Source organism: Ischnura elegans, assembly GCF_921293095.1.
Source record: "Ischnura elegans chromosome 13 unlocalized genomic scaffold, ioIscEleg1.1 SUPER_13_unloc_4, whole genome shotgun sequence".
Classification (NCBI taxonomy): domain Eukaryota; kingdom Metazoa; phylum Arthropoda; class Insecta; order Odonata; family Coenagrionidae; genus Ischnura; species Ischnura elegans.
Window position 1 is genome coordinate 5665634 of NW_025791660.1, and position 16322 is coordinate 5681955.

The 16322-nt window shown below is 35.1% G+C and overlaps 2 protein-coding genes across 2 annotated transcripts in view; one reads left to right on the forward strand and one right to left on the reverse strand.

The window, feature by feature from the left end:
• LOC124173173 overlaps positions 1-16322 on the forward strand; it is a 386795-nt gene that overhangs the window by 108537 nt on the left and 261936 nt on the right. The window lies entirely within an intron of this gene.
• Positions 12970-16322, reverse strand: part of LOC124173175 — a 144316-nt gene continuing 140963 nt past the window's right edge. Inside the window, exon 5 of the mRNA XM_046552691.1 lies at positions 12970-13226. Coding sequence (XP_046408647.1) covers positions 13221-13226 — 6 coding nt within the window. The 3' untranslated portion in view covers positions 12970-13220. The remainder of the gene's footprint in view (positions 13227-16322) is intronic.

Here is a 16322-nt window from a genome sequence, read left to right on the forward strand (position 1 = left end):
TTTGTTGATTTTTAATATTTTCTCCAAAAACATACACGGACTCCTACGATAACTAATTATTGAATTCCATAATACAACTTTACTGTCCACATATAGCATATGAGCCCTTAGGCGCATGAGCACTAAACGAGATAATTATTTATACACAAGAATTATACGTTCATATTCATATTAAACCAGAGTGACAAAGCGAGAAATCGGCTAGTTCTTTATTGTCAAACCTCATTCAGGATACGCTAGCAGTACATGAGATTCCCGCTAAACCTACATAAATAATGAACAAGAAAGTGTACTGCGAAAAATTGGCTAAATTTCAAAGGTACCACATGACTATAATATCGTTACAAGCTTTTTAAATCGATTGAAATGGGAATCCTGGGTATCGCAGGTAAAATTTTTATCTAATCTCTCAAAAAATTCCAAGTCAACAGTTTCAGTGATGACTACAAATATATTGCGAACCCCAGCTTACTACTATTTTCTTTCAAGATGGTGAAGTTTTGACTACTACCCTATTCCAAATTCCATACATGCATGATATGTAGTGCATAGTCGGTAATAATTCACCCCCACGACACAACATGGTGGCTTCCCGGGTGTTACGCAAATGTATTTTAATTGCTTTTAATGTCTGAAAATAAACCTGCTGTTCTCAGTTTTGCTCATTGACGGGAATTCAACGGAACTTGTCCACCGAGTAGCAAATAATAACGTCGAAAGGTTTATGGCCATTATGTGTGAACATGTCAACCCACAAACTGAGTTATTCGAAATGAATACTTTGGCACAACATGTAACGAATATTATCCTCAACGAGAAGAATAAGTAACAAATGAAAATATATGTCAACATTAATCATACGAGAATCAAATTCTCTATGCGTTTAACGCCAATATCCAAGTCTTTTGAGAACGAGAAGTATAGCGCACACGCGAGAGCAGTATGACGATAAAGCCACAAAAATTGCCAGGCATAAAATTCCCATAACTATCCGTTCGACTAAATATCTCTCTTAATTTCTCGCATCTGTCGGACCTGGTAATAAAGCGGCGCTCTGATATGATGTTCTCCGTGTCGCTCTTAAAGATATCTTTTCTCAATTGTTCGAGCAATCACAGCCTAGCGCGCAGCCTCCGAGTCTCCTGCAGCTCCCGGACTTAACTCTTCACTTAACTTATCATTTAATTCACTTAACATCTGCGTAATGTTTTCAGTATACCAGCAGCTATTTGTAACGAATCGAGCAGCTTTCCTATGCATTTTATGCAGTTATCGTTTTTTTCTTATGCATAGTTATGAGTTCACGGATTAAGTCTTCCCGCACCGGATCCCATATGCTCGCTGCATATTCAAGGTGCGATCGGACGAGTGTGTTATACCACCGTTCTTTTACTCTCTCATCCGAAAAGCTTCCCACAATATGCTAGACGAATCCCAACTTCATCAGGTATGTTATGTGTAGTATGCGTTCCTCACGATAGTTTTTAAGTTATCATGACTCCCACGTACTTCGCTTGGTAATACAGTAGATTCCAGTTAATCGGGACTAGTGCACTTTGCCCCAATTAGGTGGCTGCCCAAATTAGGAGAATTGTCGTGCATATGGGCATAAAAACCTTTGAAAGGGTAGAAAGAAGACTGAAGAATGTTTATAATGCAACACAAGTTTATTCAACTAAGAATTTTATCAATGAATCAGAGAGTTTAGTTAATTTATTATAATTTTTTATAAGAATTATGACATTTTTGTTAAAAATATTTTCACAGCCTCGGGCGACGCTAAGTGAATGTCTTTTACTAAGTCCTATTAAAGAAAAGTCTTATCCTCTTGTGGATAATATAACAACAAGAGCTTTCAGAATAGGGCAAGAATAGGGACACTTGTAAAAAATAAGATCAAATCAAAGGAGTAAAATATAAAAATAGTAATATGAAAACAAAAAGTATTCAATTTCGTCGCGAGCATAGAGTCTATGTCGCCGACTCATGGCCCAATAAAGCGGCACTCTGTCCCAAATAAGCGGAGAATACTCTGGGATATTCCTATCTATTGGGTTCTGTTCTTCAAGACCTGCCCCAAATAAGCGGCTGCCCCAAGTAACCGGTGGACCCATTAAACGGAATCTACTCTACTGTCCACAGCAGAAGCATACGGATAGTTGCACGATTTCCGCATGAAATGTACCGCCGTGCATTTGCTAAGACTAATTTGGAGTCCCCACTCTTGGCTGCACAGATTAACGTTTTTTTAATCCAAAGATAGTTTTTTAAAGTCATATTTTGATCATTGATTTTGCGATATATGACGACATTCTCAAAGAAGCGTATTTTTCTGCTAATTCAGGAACAGAGACATGTGCCGTAAACATCATTAGGAGTTAAAAAACTATTAATATTCTTCGTTGACATTCCATCAGCTAGTTCCATTCCGTTCGAGAAATTTACTACACATTTTAGTTCATAGGCGGAACGTACTTTTTCTTAAATATTCATTCAAAACTTTCAGATGTGACTCGGCAGGGTTGAATATTATGCGATAACGTCAAAGGTTATTCAGTTTATAACATTCTACGTAGTTAAATCAACACACACACACATTTGCACTAGCAAATTCCTTATAATATTTTTTCTTTGTTTTTAAAATAAAGTAAATACTTTCTCAATTTAACATTTTATTCGCATGTCCACTTTCACTATACATGGTGAAAAGACGCATCCGCACTTGTGCGTAGATAAATCGAGAAGAGAACTCAAATTGAGCTCATTTTCATAATCTACATTTTCACGAAATCCGGCAGTTTTTGGAGCAATTTTTGGGACCAGTTTTCACAAAAATCACTCCCTCTGGTGCGTATTACAATCGGTATGAAGGCTTCCGTTTGCGAGAGAAGTAAATGTTTATAAAATGGTCTGTAAAATGTTATGGAGGGCCAGAACATGGAGTAAACAGGACAAAATTGCATCCTATATTCTTATTTTTTTCGCGATGATCCACCACCTTAGAAAAATTTCCGATACACTAGCCCAAAGGTATTAACAATCGCCCCCTGAAAACATTTTTCATTCGTGGCCCTTAAAATATATTTTTTTTAAAACGTGAGTTAGAAATTATCAAATCGTCGTCATTTGTCCTTTTCTCTTCCTTGAAAGCAATTGGAAAGCTGTTCCATTAAAAAAGCTTTCAGATGCCGCAAATTGCGATAAAAAATAAGCTTTCTTGGAGCATGTTTACTGCGTTCATGTGTAAGCACGAAAACCTGTCTCCGTGGGCTTAACTCGCGTGGATGATAGGCGGGGCAAAGGGGCGGAGGGGCAAAGCGGATCTCTCCTTCGCATGGGGACGTTTACGCACTCTCTGCGTAAGCTTCCACTGACGACAATGGAATCGTATTTGCGGGCCAATTGCGGAGCGCAGACCGTCCACGTCCATGTGAAAAAAGACATTATCTTTCGTTTACGAAATATGTAACATGAAAAATTCGCATCACGCTGTAAACTAGAGATTTCAGAAATACTAAGTAGAAATCTTGGAAAAAAAGTCAGCGACGAAGGAAATGAGAGCGATTTTTCGATCGTGTTTTAAAAATTGTGGTCATGTTTGGGCCACTGTATCTCAGTTAAGGGTCGAATTGATGTAAAATGACATAAGCATCTATAGATGGTAATCATTTACAAGTATTTACGCTAACTTTAAATCTATATATCAAAAAAACGTCATTTTGGAATTTTGTCCAGCTTTTTTCGTTTTCAGCCCACTGTGCAGTGGAACGAAAATAAATCGTTTGTCGTATAGGTAAGCACTACTAATACAAACTGCATATTCATAAGTAGGAAGTATCGATTAATTAAAGCTACTTAATCTCAGCGGAGAACGGTAAAATGAATCATCCTACTCGTAAAATATTACAATAAAAAGGCATAATACGTAATTTTAATAAAATAAAAATTCCGATGTAAAAAAGTGCGTAATGAATAACCTGTAGCCTTATTAATCATTCCTTGACCTAAAAAATTTGAAGTAGTTTGAATGTAAGACTTCAAAATGTTACCGCAGGATATTTAAGTAAATATATGCCTAGCGCCGAAGCCTTTTCTCTCCGTCAGATCCGAGCGTCATCTCTACATGATGGCAGAAAATCTTAAATAATGTAAACATTTTTGTGCATAACGACTTATTTCGTTCAGTTTTGGTAAAATGTACAAATTCTAAGCATAAATGATGAAAAAATATTGGATCACGGAAAAGTTAAAATCCTTTTCCTTCGGGCCGAAAGTGCTATGGGTTCACTAGAGGAAAATATGGGATATTGATTTACACATCACACATATTTGAGATGATATTATTTCTTCGAGATTATTTCCACATAGTGTTAAAAAAAACGTTGTACTGATAACTAAAGAAATCAATCCTAGTGATAACTAATACGGCAAGCACGTAGCACGCTACTCATTTTTTCCTCTTTCTAAGTCCATTGTATTAATCGTATATTAAACGGCCTTTATTCTCATCTCCTTATATCTGAGCACAGGTTCGTGTTTATTTATGGTTTATATACGCGAGATTCATGTCAATCCTAGCACATATTGATGTTTTTTTTTAAAGATGGGACATCTAAGCGTTAGTATTCAATAAATTTCAAACAAATATGCCTTTCCATACATCATGATTAGATGAAGCAATACATGATTGGTAATAGCTCACTCCCACTGCGCAAATATTTAATTGTTACCTTATCAATTTAATTATATTTTACAGGCTTTTAAGCAGAATTAAAATGTGCACAGGGAGAGTTATCCAAACAAAATCAATTTAGGAAATTTGCAAGTGCGATTTTGTGTTTTGATTTAGTTACATTAGAAAATTATAAACTCAATAACCTTCTGCCTAATCGCATAATATTAGACCCTTGACAGAGTCGCCTTAGAATATTAGAGAGGAATATTCGCAAAAAATTACAAAAATACGCCAACGTGCAAAACTCTGTGGTAAATATGTCGAAAGGAGCATAAATATAAATGGTTTGAATATTAAGGAAGAATATTCATATTTTTAATTAAAATTGATGTCAACTGCAAATGAGTCTGAGTTCTTTGTCCTTGAGGGAAAGGCAATAACAGAGGCCATTAATTGTTTGCAAAGAAAACTTTGCGCGGGATCAACGGTGGACCAACGTTCATAGGAAAAATTACTTTGGCAGTTTGTTTAAGTGTCGAAAAAATTAGTATGTAAGCTATTTTAAGAAAGGGAAAAGTTGCCGTACGATTCGGTCGATTTTGAAATCCACCGAAAAGTATCGAGTGCGTAGGGTCGTAAGTATTTCCTCCTTTAGACGATTTTCCGTGTTTTTTATGTAAACCGTGAATGATGGAAGAATTCTTATACTACGCCGTAAAAAGGGTATTAAAAAGACGTAACCGTAATCCTTATCTATATTGTATTTGGAACGCTGATGAGATGTTCTTATCTATGTCGTTTTTGGTTGGTATGAAGTCACTGAGGAAGTTATATTCTAGCCCATCGTCAAAATTCTCATCGCACTGCAACTATTTCAACTCTCGTGGCTAACCTCAGCGTCCAAAGATAAATAAATGGAGAAGCGTTGAGGTCGTGAATGCGGATATCTCTCCACTTCCGATATGTTATCTCCCCACCACATTCACTCTTCCGTCACCTGTCTTTTGTCACTTAACAAGTTCGCTGCCGATTCGGTCATAATGACCGAAACACGCACTTCATCTTCTTCGCACAGTTTCGGTCATTATGATTAAAGAATGAGTCACTTTCTTTTTGCCTCTCGTAGTACGCCCTTGGTCATAGCTGCTTTAGTATATGATTTGACCGACACGGCGCACACAGGCGAATGCACGCGAAAACTCAAATGCAAAGGATCCAAGTATTGAAACGAAAGGAAGAAGAGAAAAAGAACGTCGGCGCACTGGGTGAATTCGTTTAAAAATCACCGGTAGGGAACGTGTTAAGATGAAATAATTCCCATTATCTCTTTCTTTCAAAGGCCGCTATCTAGGAATGATGGGAAAAATAACCTTTGCATGTGGAAGCATTAAATAACAACGCATCGCTACAAGAGAACATGGGAAATATATTTACAAATCGCATGCATATAGTTCAACATTATTTCCTGTGGATTATTCCCTTATCGTCTGAGATAGTTTTTCTGCCGATAATTATAAGAAATCAAACCCATTTCAGAGGCGGATTTTACAATTTAAATTCAAATTTAACAAAATTTGTCTCTTCATATTACATTCGATGAATCAGTGTATGCTTGATAGGAGCTCGCTCCAATTTTACAAATATTTATTCAATGCCATGTTATCAATTCACTCACATATTATAGCACTGTAATGAGTCTGAATGTACGCAAAAAGAGAAGTCCGTATAAAAATCATTTGAAGCATTTGCAAGTGCGAATATGCGTATTGATTTAGTTACATAGAATATCATAAACCGAATAATCTTCAACATTATCGATTATTATTTAACCCTGCAGAGTCGCATTTGAAATTTTTGAATAAATATTTATAAAAGATACCCAATACCTTAAGATAATTGGCCTAAGTACTAAAAAGGTGCAGCAAATTTGTCCAATAGAACGGGACGAAATAGTGACTTGAATGTTAACAGAAAATATTTATCGTATTAAACTGCAAATGGTGTCAACGGCACATGTCTCTGGTCGCATTTTATCCATCAAGTACGCAGTAACCAAGTACTCGTAATCTTGTTTGAGCATTTGCTGTTTATGCGTAGACGGCTGGTGTCCTAACACCCCCTGCCACATGCCTTTTAGGCGGCTTGTGGGGTAGTACGTAGATGTAGATTATGGATTGAGAGGGAGGAGAGAATGGTTTTTGTAGACACGTTGCGAAAGTGAGACAATCTATTTTTACGTATTACTGCAAAAACATTGCAGAGAGGTTCCAGGGATGAGAGATTATGCTTGGATGAGATTGACAGTATAGAAGCGCAGTGGATTAGAATTGCGAGAAGGAAAGAAATCCAAAATGTACGGAGCTCTTTAACTTCGATAAGAACAATGAGGAAAGCCACGAGGGATATTGTCTTGAGGCCACTTTCACCAATGAATTACATTGCCAACGAAATCCACGCGTATGATGGATTGAGTCGTCTGCATATCATTTCAGAGAATTTTTAGCGCAGAGAATATACGCAGTTATGTGACTAAGGGATCACTCCAAGGCCAACTAGATCTTATAGCTATATTAGCAGAGATAAGTTCCAACGAATAAAAGTCTTCCCTCTGCAGCCATTTTCTTGCAAGCGAAAATCAAGAAAACCCAAAGGCTGCCGCCCACCTACCATGAGTCGATGACGTCACGAGGGTTCTCGTTTGTGGTCAACCCAACTCATTGTATGAATGCCTTGATAATTTAGGACTACATTTCCTTAGCGCTGGCCCTTTATGAATTTTCGAACAAAAGATATGAAATGCTAAACTCCGAGAAATTCTAAACAAATGAAATTTGCAAAGAAAAATCAGATCAATCTCTGCGGAAAGTGTAGTAAGAGTACTCTTTACGCTAAACTTTGATAACCATTGATCATGGAACTTACAGCAATCTGTTGGGACCACTCATATTTAAAATACGTTTACTCTTTTTCTGCCCCTTAGGAAATTTTCTAACTCTCTAAAAAATTTTTTTCCTCATAATTCATTGCCATCCGATGCCAATATACCTACCATTGACATGAAATATTACGTCGTTGCCGGATAGCAGGATATTTTTAGGTAATATTTTAAAAATTACCTCAGTAGACCTTGCCACGCACAGACTCGAATGATATATCTATAGTAGATTAGAATTTTTTATATTAGCTGTAATAAAAGGTGCGAGCCACTTTTTTTCAGTAAAATCTCTCCTTAAAGTCAGACAGAGGGCCTTTCATGGATGAATATATATGATTGAGATCACGGATGTAAGGAAACAAAACTAAGATTTATGCTGTTACGAACAGATGACTCAAATTACCAACGATGTTATGCGTTGCAGGGACGCAGTTAAGAATAAGGCTAAGGAGGTGCTTTAGGCGCAACTAATACTTAGGCGTGTGGGGTATCGCATACCTACGAGGGTAAGCAGGAGTTGCGGGGGCCCTCCTCCAAAAAATGTTATGAATAGTGGTTCGAAATTGCGGGTTTTACGGCTTTCTGAGGGATGTTTTATTAACCCTAACACTATTCTATAAGTAATACCGATCCAAATAAGTAAAATGGATTACACTTACAAATTTCTCTGAGCTCTGGGGGGGAATGGGGGGTTTTATCCCCCAACACCCCGTCTCGCTGCGCCACTGCGAATAACGATCATTAAACTCCCCTGTTACAGTTTTTCCTTTTTCCACGTATTCGATATTGATTATTCCATATGCATCCCAAACATCGTTTCCATGACCCTACCGGCCCATTTTACCATCTTCGCCTGCTTTGGAGCCTTTATCTTCAAAACTTCCTTGTTTTACCTGTGTATTTGCCTATGCAGTATTGCGATGAATCCATACTCCATTGAAGATAATGTTTCAACGCGGAAAATCTCCACGACTGCGAAGTAAAAGCACCCAAACAACCTTTGAGTTGACCACGCCATTGTCTTTACTATCAATTGTGAGCAAACGTGGCAGTGATCTTACCGATATTTTTTACAAGTTTTCGCTCAAAATTAAAGCAATTATGCATTGCGATGTGCTAATGGCCGCAAACTAGGTATAAATTCACGTCCAAAGTTGGGAAAACGCAACATTATTAAGAAATGCAAAAAGGTGTTTCAACTGAATTTTATTGATAGAGAATTCACTTTTTTCGATAAATATAAGGTAAAACTTATTCATAGAGATATTAATGACACTTCATAGGTATTTCGATATTTAAAAAAAACTCAAAAAATGTCTATTATCAAGTCACCTGATACGCAAGATAAATATGTTTTCCTAAAGGTAGCTATTTCCTTTATTAAGTTCTCTAGTCGTCCATATAAACGTCAAAATTTCAATTAATAGATGTTACAGCTTATATTTCGTCGGGCAGTCAACATTAAGCGAAAATCGGATCGGAAAAATAATGTTGCGTCTTCACAACTTTGCCCCTATTCGGTATCTATAGTAAGTTAGGCAATCCGCATTACCTTCCATTGCCGTCTCGTAGAAATATGCCGTTTTTACTTTCAAATTATGATAACGTAGGATTATCTACGCCTTTTTATGCCACGTATTTGGCATAAATCGTAATATTTGATAACTAAAATTCAAAGATATTATTTTTCCAGTGAGCTGTTGTATTATTTAACCTATCCAAAATATATAATATACGCATTACGGTTTGAGAGAAATTAAACCATAACGAATATCTGCTATGAAAAACATGTGATGTGCTCACATGAACATGTATTTCACATTTTTCATTGACATTAATTTTATCTTTGCAGATGGAATTACAATAATTAACGTCTATTAATGAAATACATGAATGCATTTTGATGCAATGAAACACAAAATTTGTACACTCATATAAATTTTGAAAATGAGGTTGATGACGTAAATATAGGTGCTGATATTGACGGAGCCTTTGAAATAAAGGAAGAGAAATCTGGTGTAGTGCATCATGGTGGTCCTCTTTCAAAACACCCAATAAAAGGTATTAGTCCTTTTCAGGAAACTCATTTTCAAAAAGCGGAGTCGTGTCCTAAGTAGAGGAAGAACTAAAATATTGCATCAACGTTTTCTCCTGATTCTTTAGGCGGAATTTGTGGAAAAAATCAAAAAAGCATTGAGTTGAATTTAAAATTTTTACCAGGTCTTTTAATGATTTTGAATGAGAAAAATTACGTATTTCTCAGATAAATATTCTATTGACGACAATAGGCATATTTTGCGTCTGTCAATAATAGATAACAGAAAAGTTCCGTTTTTTAATATTTTAGGTTATCACTGACTTCCACAACAAGATATTGGAAGAAAGAAAATGAGATAAGGCGTGGATTTGATTAGGAAATCATTGAGCTAAAGCATATTTATATTATTGAAAAAATAAACTTTTCAAACAAATCCTCTCTGGACGAAAATGACAGATTTGTTAATTATGGCCTATATTTGAAGACTTGAATTATAAATTTTTAATATTCATGATACTTGCGCATCATTTGTCAGTTGACGAGGAAATGATACCTCACCTCGACACAGTGCAAAGATGTTCTTTAAAAACAAGCCGTTTAGATTTGGCTATAAACTTCGGTGATTATGTTCTTCAGACGACTTTAGGATTCAACCAGGCGATGGTAAACGACTTTGATCGAAAGTTAGGCCAGGAAGCTAGTGTTACTCTGGAATTTCTCAAGATTATCCCTGGACCCTCAAACAATAGCATGTTTTTCAATGAATTCTTTATATCGTGCACACTATTTATTGTTTTGAAGGAAAAGGATTTTTGGCACTGGCACCATACGTGAAAATAGATAGGGTGAGTGCCTGATATAATTTAATGAAAACATCGGCATAAAACCGAGAGGAACAGGAAAACAAGAGTTTAACAAAGATGTAGGTCAGTATTGTTTGATGGAACGATAACTCGTTTGTCACTGTAGACAATACATGTTCTGTGCATACATTTGACACAGGGAAACGTTTCAGCAGACAAAAAAATACTATTCCACTGCCTCGAGTTATTGGGGAGTACAGAAAATAGATGAAAGGTCTGTACACACGTGATAATGCAAATTCAAATTACCGCATTAGAATTCGGGGGGAAAGGAGGTCCTAGTTAATCAACCCATGTTTGGTAGGAAATGCAATGCAGTTCAATAACTGCGGGTTGAGCTGGATAATTATCACTTTTACTCTTAAAACGGATTCATATCATATGCATAACAAAATTGAAAAATATAATAATACCTTTGATTAGCGATTAGATAAAAATTTTTAAGGACAAGGTGGGCTATGGAGCACAGTACTAATAAAGCATTATGGCAAATAGGAGGTGAACATTAGGAGGTCCTTCTGCACTTTGTTACAAAATTTGTCATGATTGAATCTGATACACCATATGGGATACTGATTTCAAACTTAAATAAATCACTGAAACTTTGAGCCATACGAAATTTATTTTATCTGTATGGAGCATGATATGCAATATTGGATAAAGCTCCACTACAGTTTGCAGCAAAAATTAAAAACTTCCTGGTTTAATCACATCTTATTAAATGAAAAGCTATTTCTACTAATGTGCCTTTAATTGGCATTGTACAGAATATAGTGTGATACTACATAAGTAATTTAATTATACTAACAACATGCATACATTTACAACTACATGATAATTGATTTGATTAATGAAAAAATAAGTACATTAATTCCTCATAGTATCGTAACATTTTTAAAAAGATAAATAATTGTGAAGAAAAATATTGCAAAAATAACTAAGAACAGGCAATACCTTAAGTGAGGATATCTTGCCATTTCTCTTCAGAGATAAGCCAACGGATACAAAAGGGAATTATTCAGAGATGCATAGTTTTTCTCAATGATATACATTCATTATCCTAGATTTTCAATTACAAGTAATAATCATAAAGCATTTTACATGTAAAATATTTACCATCAGACATGATTATAAAATATTTTTTTAATCCACATATAGTGACACTACTGCAGATTAGATAATGAAATAATTATATTATATTTATACGTAATGAAACATATTTACAAATTCTGGATGGTTAATCTTGTCTTACCAACTGGAGTGGTGAAGCACAGGTAAAATTATCAATTCAGAAATACCTTAGAAAAATCAATTATTGTAAATGGATTTTCTTTTGAAAAAAAAACAACATATCATAGGAGCCACATTTCTGTTACCCCCAAGTAGCAGAGAGACGATAGGTATGGTTTAACATATAATAAAAATACAGAAACGAATGAGTAACAAATACTAATGCCGAAAATAGAAAAAAAGTAAAATTGTGAAACATAAAAAGTAATGAAAAACCCAAACCCATTTATCAAAATGAAGATTGGACAAAAAAGAGCCATTTAAAAAAATATACCCTAGATATACGATGAAACCCAAAGAAAGGAGGCCTCACAAAGGCATGAAATAGGAATAGCTATATTTCTTATAAAGAGAACAGGTAACATGTAGAACCATTATATTCACTTAAATCCTTTAAAACCAAGCAGCAATCCTGAGGATTAGGTGACATTTACTGTTGCTTATAAGTAAGTAAATGCCTATTTCCAGTTATCTGAATACTGTACAAAGGATATGTGAATGTTGGAAATATATACGTGCATGAATTATTGCAATGAACTTCTCTAACACAAGTGAAAATTTTAAAAAGACCAATTAGAATAAAAATGGAATAAGGTCACAAACATGTAGGAGAATGAATTTAAGAACCTAATTACTTAATTACGACATTTCTTAAATGCCTTAGAACTGGTAAAATTTGAAAAAAAAATCCCATCTTAACCATTGTATGTCAAGTATGACAAGATTGTAAATTTATTTTCTACATCACATTTAAATTGTACTGCATATCTTTGAAACTAATAATCATTGAGAAATATAGTGTCATGCCTACTACACAATTATATGCCCACATTATTATAATTGCACACTACAGGGAAATGTTTTTCAAGTGAATGGGTCAAACAAGGTGAGAGCAATGAACAAAAACAAACCAATGTTTATCAAAGGGCTACACAAACATGAGTACATCTGGCAAAATATGATTATAAAATTGGAAAGAGCTGCATATGTTGCAAATAGATTTACGTGCACGATGGTCTTCAGATAAATTGTAGGATTACATTGGTAAGCCAAAATGGTACGTTAATCCATTTACTTATAGCGTAAATGTGATGCAAAGCGATATATAATCAAAAATACAAATATCATAGCGGTATGACTAGGAAAAGACTGATAAAATTGTGTGCCCACAAGATTAAACAAATGTGCATCTAAAAATGTGATTACCCGCTGAATAAATAAGTGCCATGTCGAAAACATGAAATCAACATAAATGTCTGAGTTTAATCATAAAATATGTGTAACGATTGCACTAAACACACAAGTAATTCAGTTAACACAATAAAAACTGAGAGGCTTAAAGAAAATAAATGATTGTAAACAAAATTTTCATCTTCAGGACTGGCTCCATCACAATCTTCAAAGTATATCAGGCCAAATTCATCTCTGAAACAGAAAATATAAATTAATGGAATGAAAAGTAGTACAATCACAAAGAAAATGCAATGTCAATATTAGGTCAATATTCATAGTGACATAAAATATGACCTCCATTTACAAGAATGCAATGGCAGTATTTATAAGCAACAATTATCAAATATCTTCCGACAAACCCATGGTCTATAAGAATCTTTTATTTCATAAGTGAAAAATATTGGAACACTTTCACTATTGTTTGGAATTCACATTAGTATCACTGGATTGATATACCATGGATTTGAATGTAGGCACTCTTCAATTTCCTTAAATTATTTAATATTTAACTTAATTATTTATCCATTAGATTAGGGTTTGTTAGTTTTGAAGTCACTTTCTTAACCCTAATACGACGGACCCGGTTGGTAGTTTTTAAAGTTTATAATTACGTCAAAAATGCTTGAAATTGAATTTGACGCCGTGACTCTTCCTATATGTAGGGGAGACTGGGGCACAGTGGGACACGGGGCACAGCGGGACAATTGATTTATTTAAACAATTTACTCGGTCAAAGAGCAATTGTACTAAAATTTAGGATGTCTTGTCACGGGAAATAATGCACAAAAATCTTATTTCATAATGTTAAGTAGCTTCGCATAAATGTTATAAAATGTGTTTTTGCTATAATTTTCGCAACTTTCATGTTGTGAATATTTATGCAATTTTCCTAATTTTAACAAGCTTCATGCAAAATGACTTGTCGAATACATAATTTAGAGACTGTATAATATTTTAAAAAAGATATTTTCCGAAAGTAACATGTTTAAAATTTTTGCTGACAATTATAAGACTTCAGAACATGCGGGGCACAGTGGGACACCTCAAATTGGGGCACAGTGGGACAACTTGAATTGGGGCACAGTGCGACAACTCGGATTGGGTCATAGTTGGACACCAACTTACAGCCCAGATGCTTCGAACTATCAATCTCCGTAATATAAAAGCACTCTAATTTCATGTCATGGTGACTTTATAGTGTTTTGGCTCCATATTGGTGCTTTAGGATTTGAAGCAGTACATTTCAATGCAACAAAGTGAGGACAAATGTATAGAATGGCATCAGCAATGCACGTAAGAAATGTAAAGCCGAAGTGAATAATTTAAGTGAACCCCGATCGTATGCGACAATTTGTCTAAATTTCTTGAATTACACAATTGTTACGTAGATAATTCTCTTAATACGGAACAGTTCAGTCCTGGCCATAAGCGAGCTTTAGGTAGTGAGGAGAGAGTCTCATAAATATTAGTTGCTGCGACATTTCTCCTTTTTATAGGCCTGCTCAGGGAACATTCAGAGATTCATTCAGGGAACATTCAGGAGCAAGAATAACAGGCAATTAAAATTTAGTTTTAAAGAGAATTTTGGGGCAAGAGTGTTTGTTACGTATTATCTATTTGATTGAAATTACTTATAAATTGAAATTTTGCGATTCATAGCTTACAAAATTAATTACCACCATAGTAAACTGTGGGTAACAACTGCAGCACGACTTCACCACAGATCTTTTCCCTTGCACACGAAAAAATTAGCATCTGAGTTTGCTCAGAACAATGGAAAGAAATAATCGCCATCCTGCAATCAGAAAGAAATCGCTGATGATGATTTATTTTATGGTTTTATGAAGCGGAATCCTTCGATTAACCATCGGAAACTTCACTGATAAAAGCCATGGTCCTCTACAGGACGGTTGTGAGTGCATTTTTTCCGATCTGTCAGATCTTTAGGTGAAACACGCATTCTCTGCTGGAAGTGTATACTATCATAAACTCGATTGTTTCTGGCTTTACTTTGTGAAAATCTATTCTGATTCTGATTTAAATCGTGTGGAAAAGTACAATAACGTTTTTTTATTCAATATACAAACATGATGAAAGTGGTTCCACTACCGTTTAACTCCAAGTAAAAGTGATAGCCCCCAAAGGTGAAAAACAAGTAGGTGAAGTTACCTCCTTTGAAATAGGCTCCTCGATGACATATTGCTATATTATAAATGCTCAGGTTAATAAAATTCCTCAATTGTTTTGTTATCTAGTGTGAAATTCTTCCAAAAAATACTGTTTTACTTATGAGATCAGTAGGTGCCGCAAACCCATCTGGATGGATAACTATCAATTTAATTTTACTGGTTTTAAAGCATTTCATCGATGATGCAAAGTGTTCTCAAGATAATAATCCATTACTAATTTTACACAACCATGCATTGCATATTTCTGTTGATGCTATTGAGTAAGTAAAAATGAATGTAGTGGTAATGTTTACTTTGCCACCTCACTGGAGTCACAAACCGCAGCCATTAGATAACTGTGTTCGGCCCTTTGAAAAAAATATTAAAATGACTGCGTATGGCCTATAAACAACTCAGGAGAATATTACTATTTGCAACTTGGTAGAGTTAGTGGGTACAGCATATAAAAAAGAATTTACATCTAATAATATTATTTCTACGTTTAGTTCAACCGGGGTATGCCCTGTTAACCCAAGGATTTTTTATGACTAACACCTTGCACAAGCAAATGTCGAAGATCAGTGTTGTCGAAGATCAATAAGAATTTCTTTTTGAACCCGAGGAGAATCTCGAAAGCCCAGGACATCCCGGGCTGAAACTTCGTTTTAGAGGGCAAAGTTGTCACCCCTGAGGAAATACGTCCGTCTACCATGCTGATATCTAAAAATACTGGACAGAAGAAAAGACAGGAGATTCCTACGGATAGGCTAGTTAAAAAGACACTGGAAAATTAATGTAATCAAAGGAAAGGGAGAACAAAACAGCCTGCTTATAAGAAAATATTAAAATATGAGCGATAAAAATGTAAAGAAAATTAAAGATTTTCATATGAGAGGACTACAGATGGGGATTGGAAATGGAAGAAATAGCAACAATGTTAGAATAAAGTCTCTAAATTTACCGTAAAGAACAGTTGACAGTACTTAAGCCATTAAAATAATTAAATTTTGATGAAAAACATTGCAAGCAGTGATTTAAAATTTATACTAACATGACTAAATATTTTTTACCCGCTCATGTGTCTTGAATAATAATTTTCTTGATTAATATGTTCACTCGC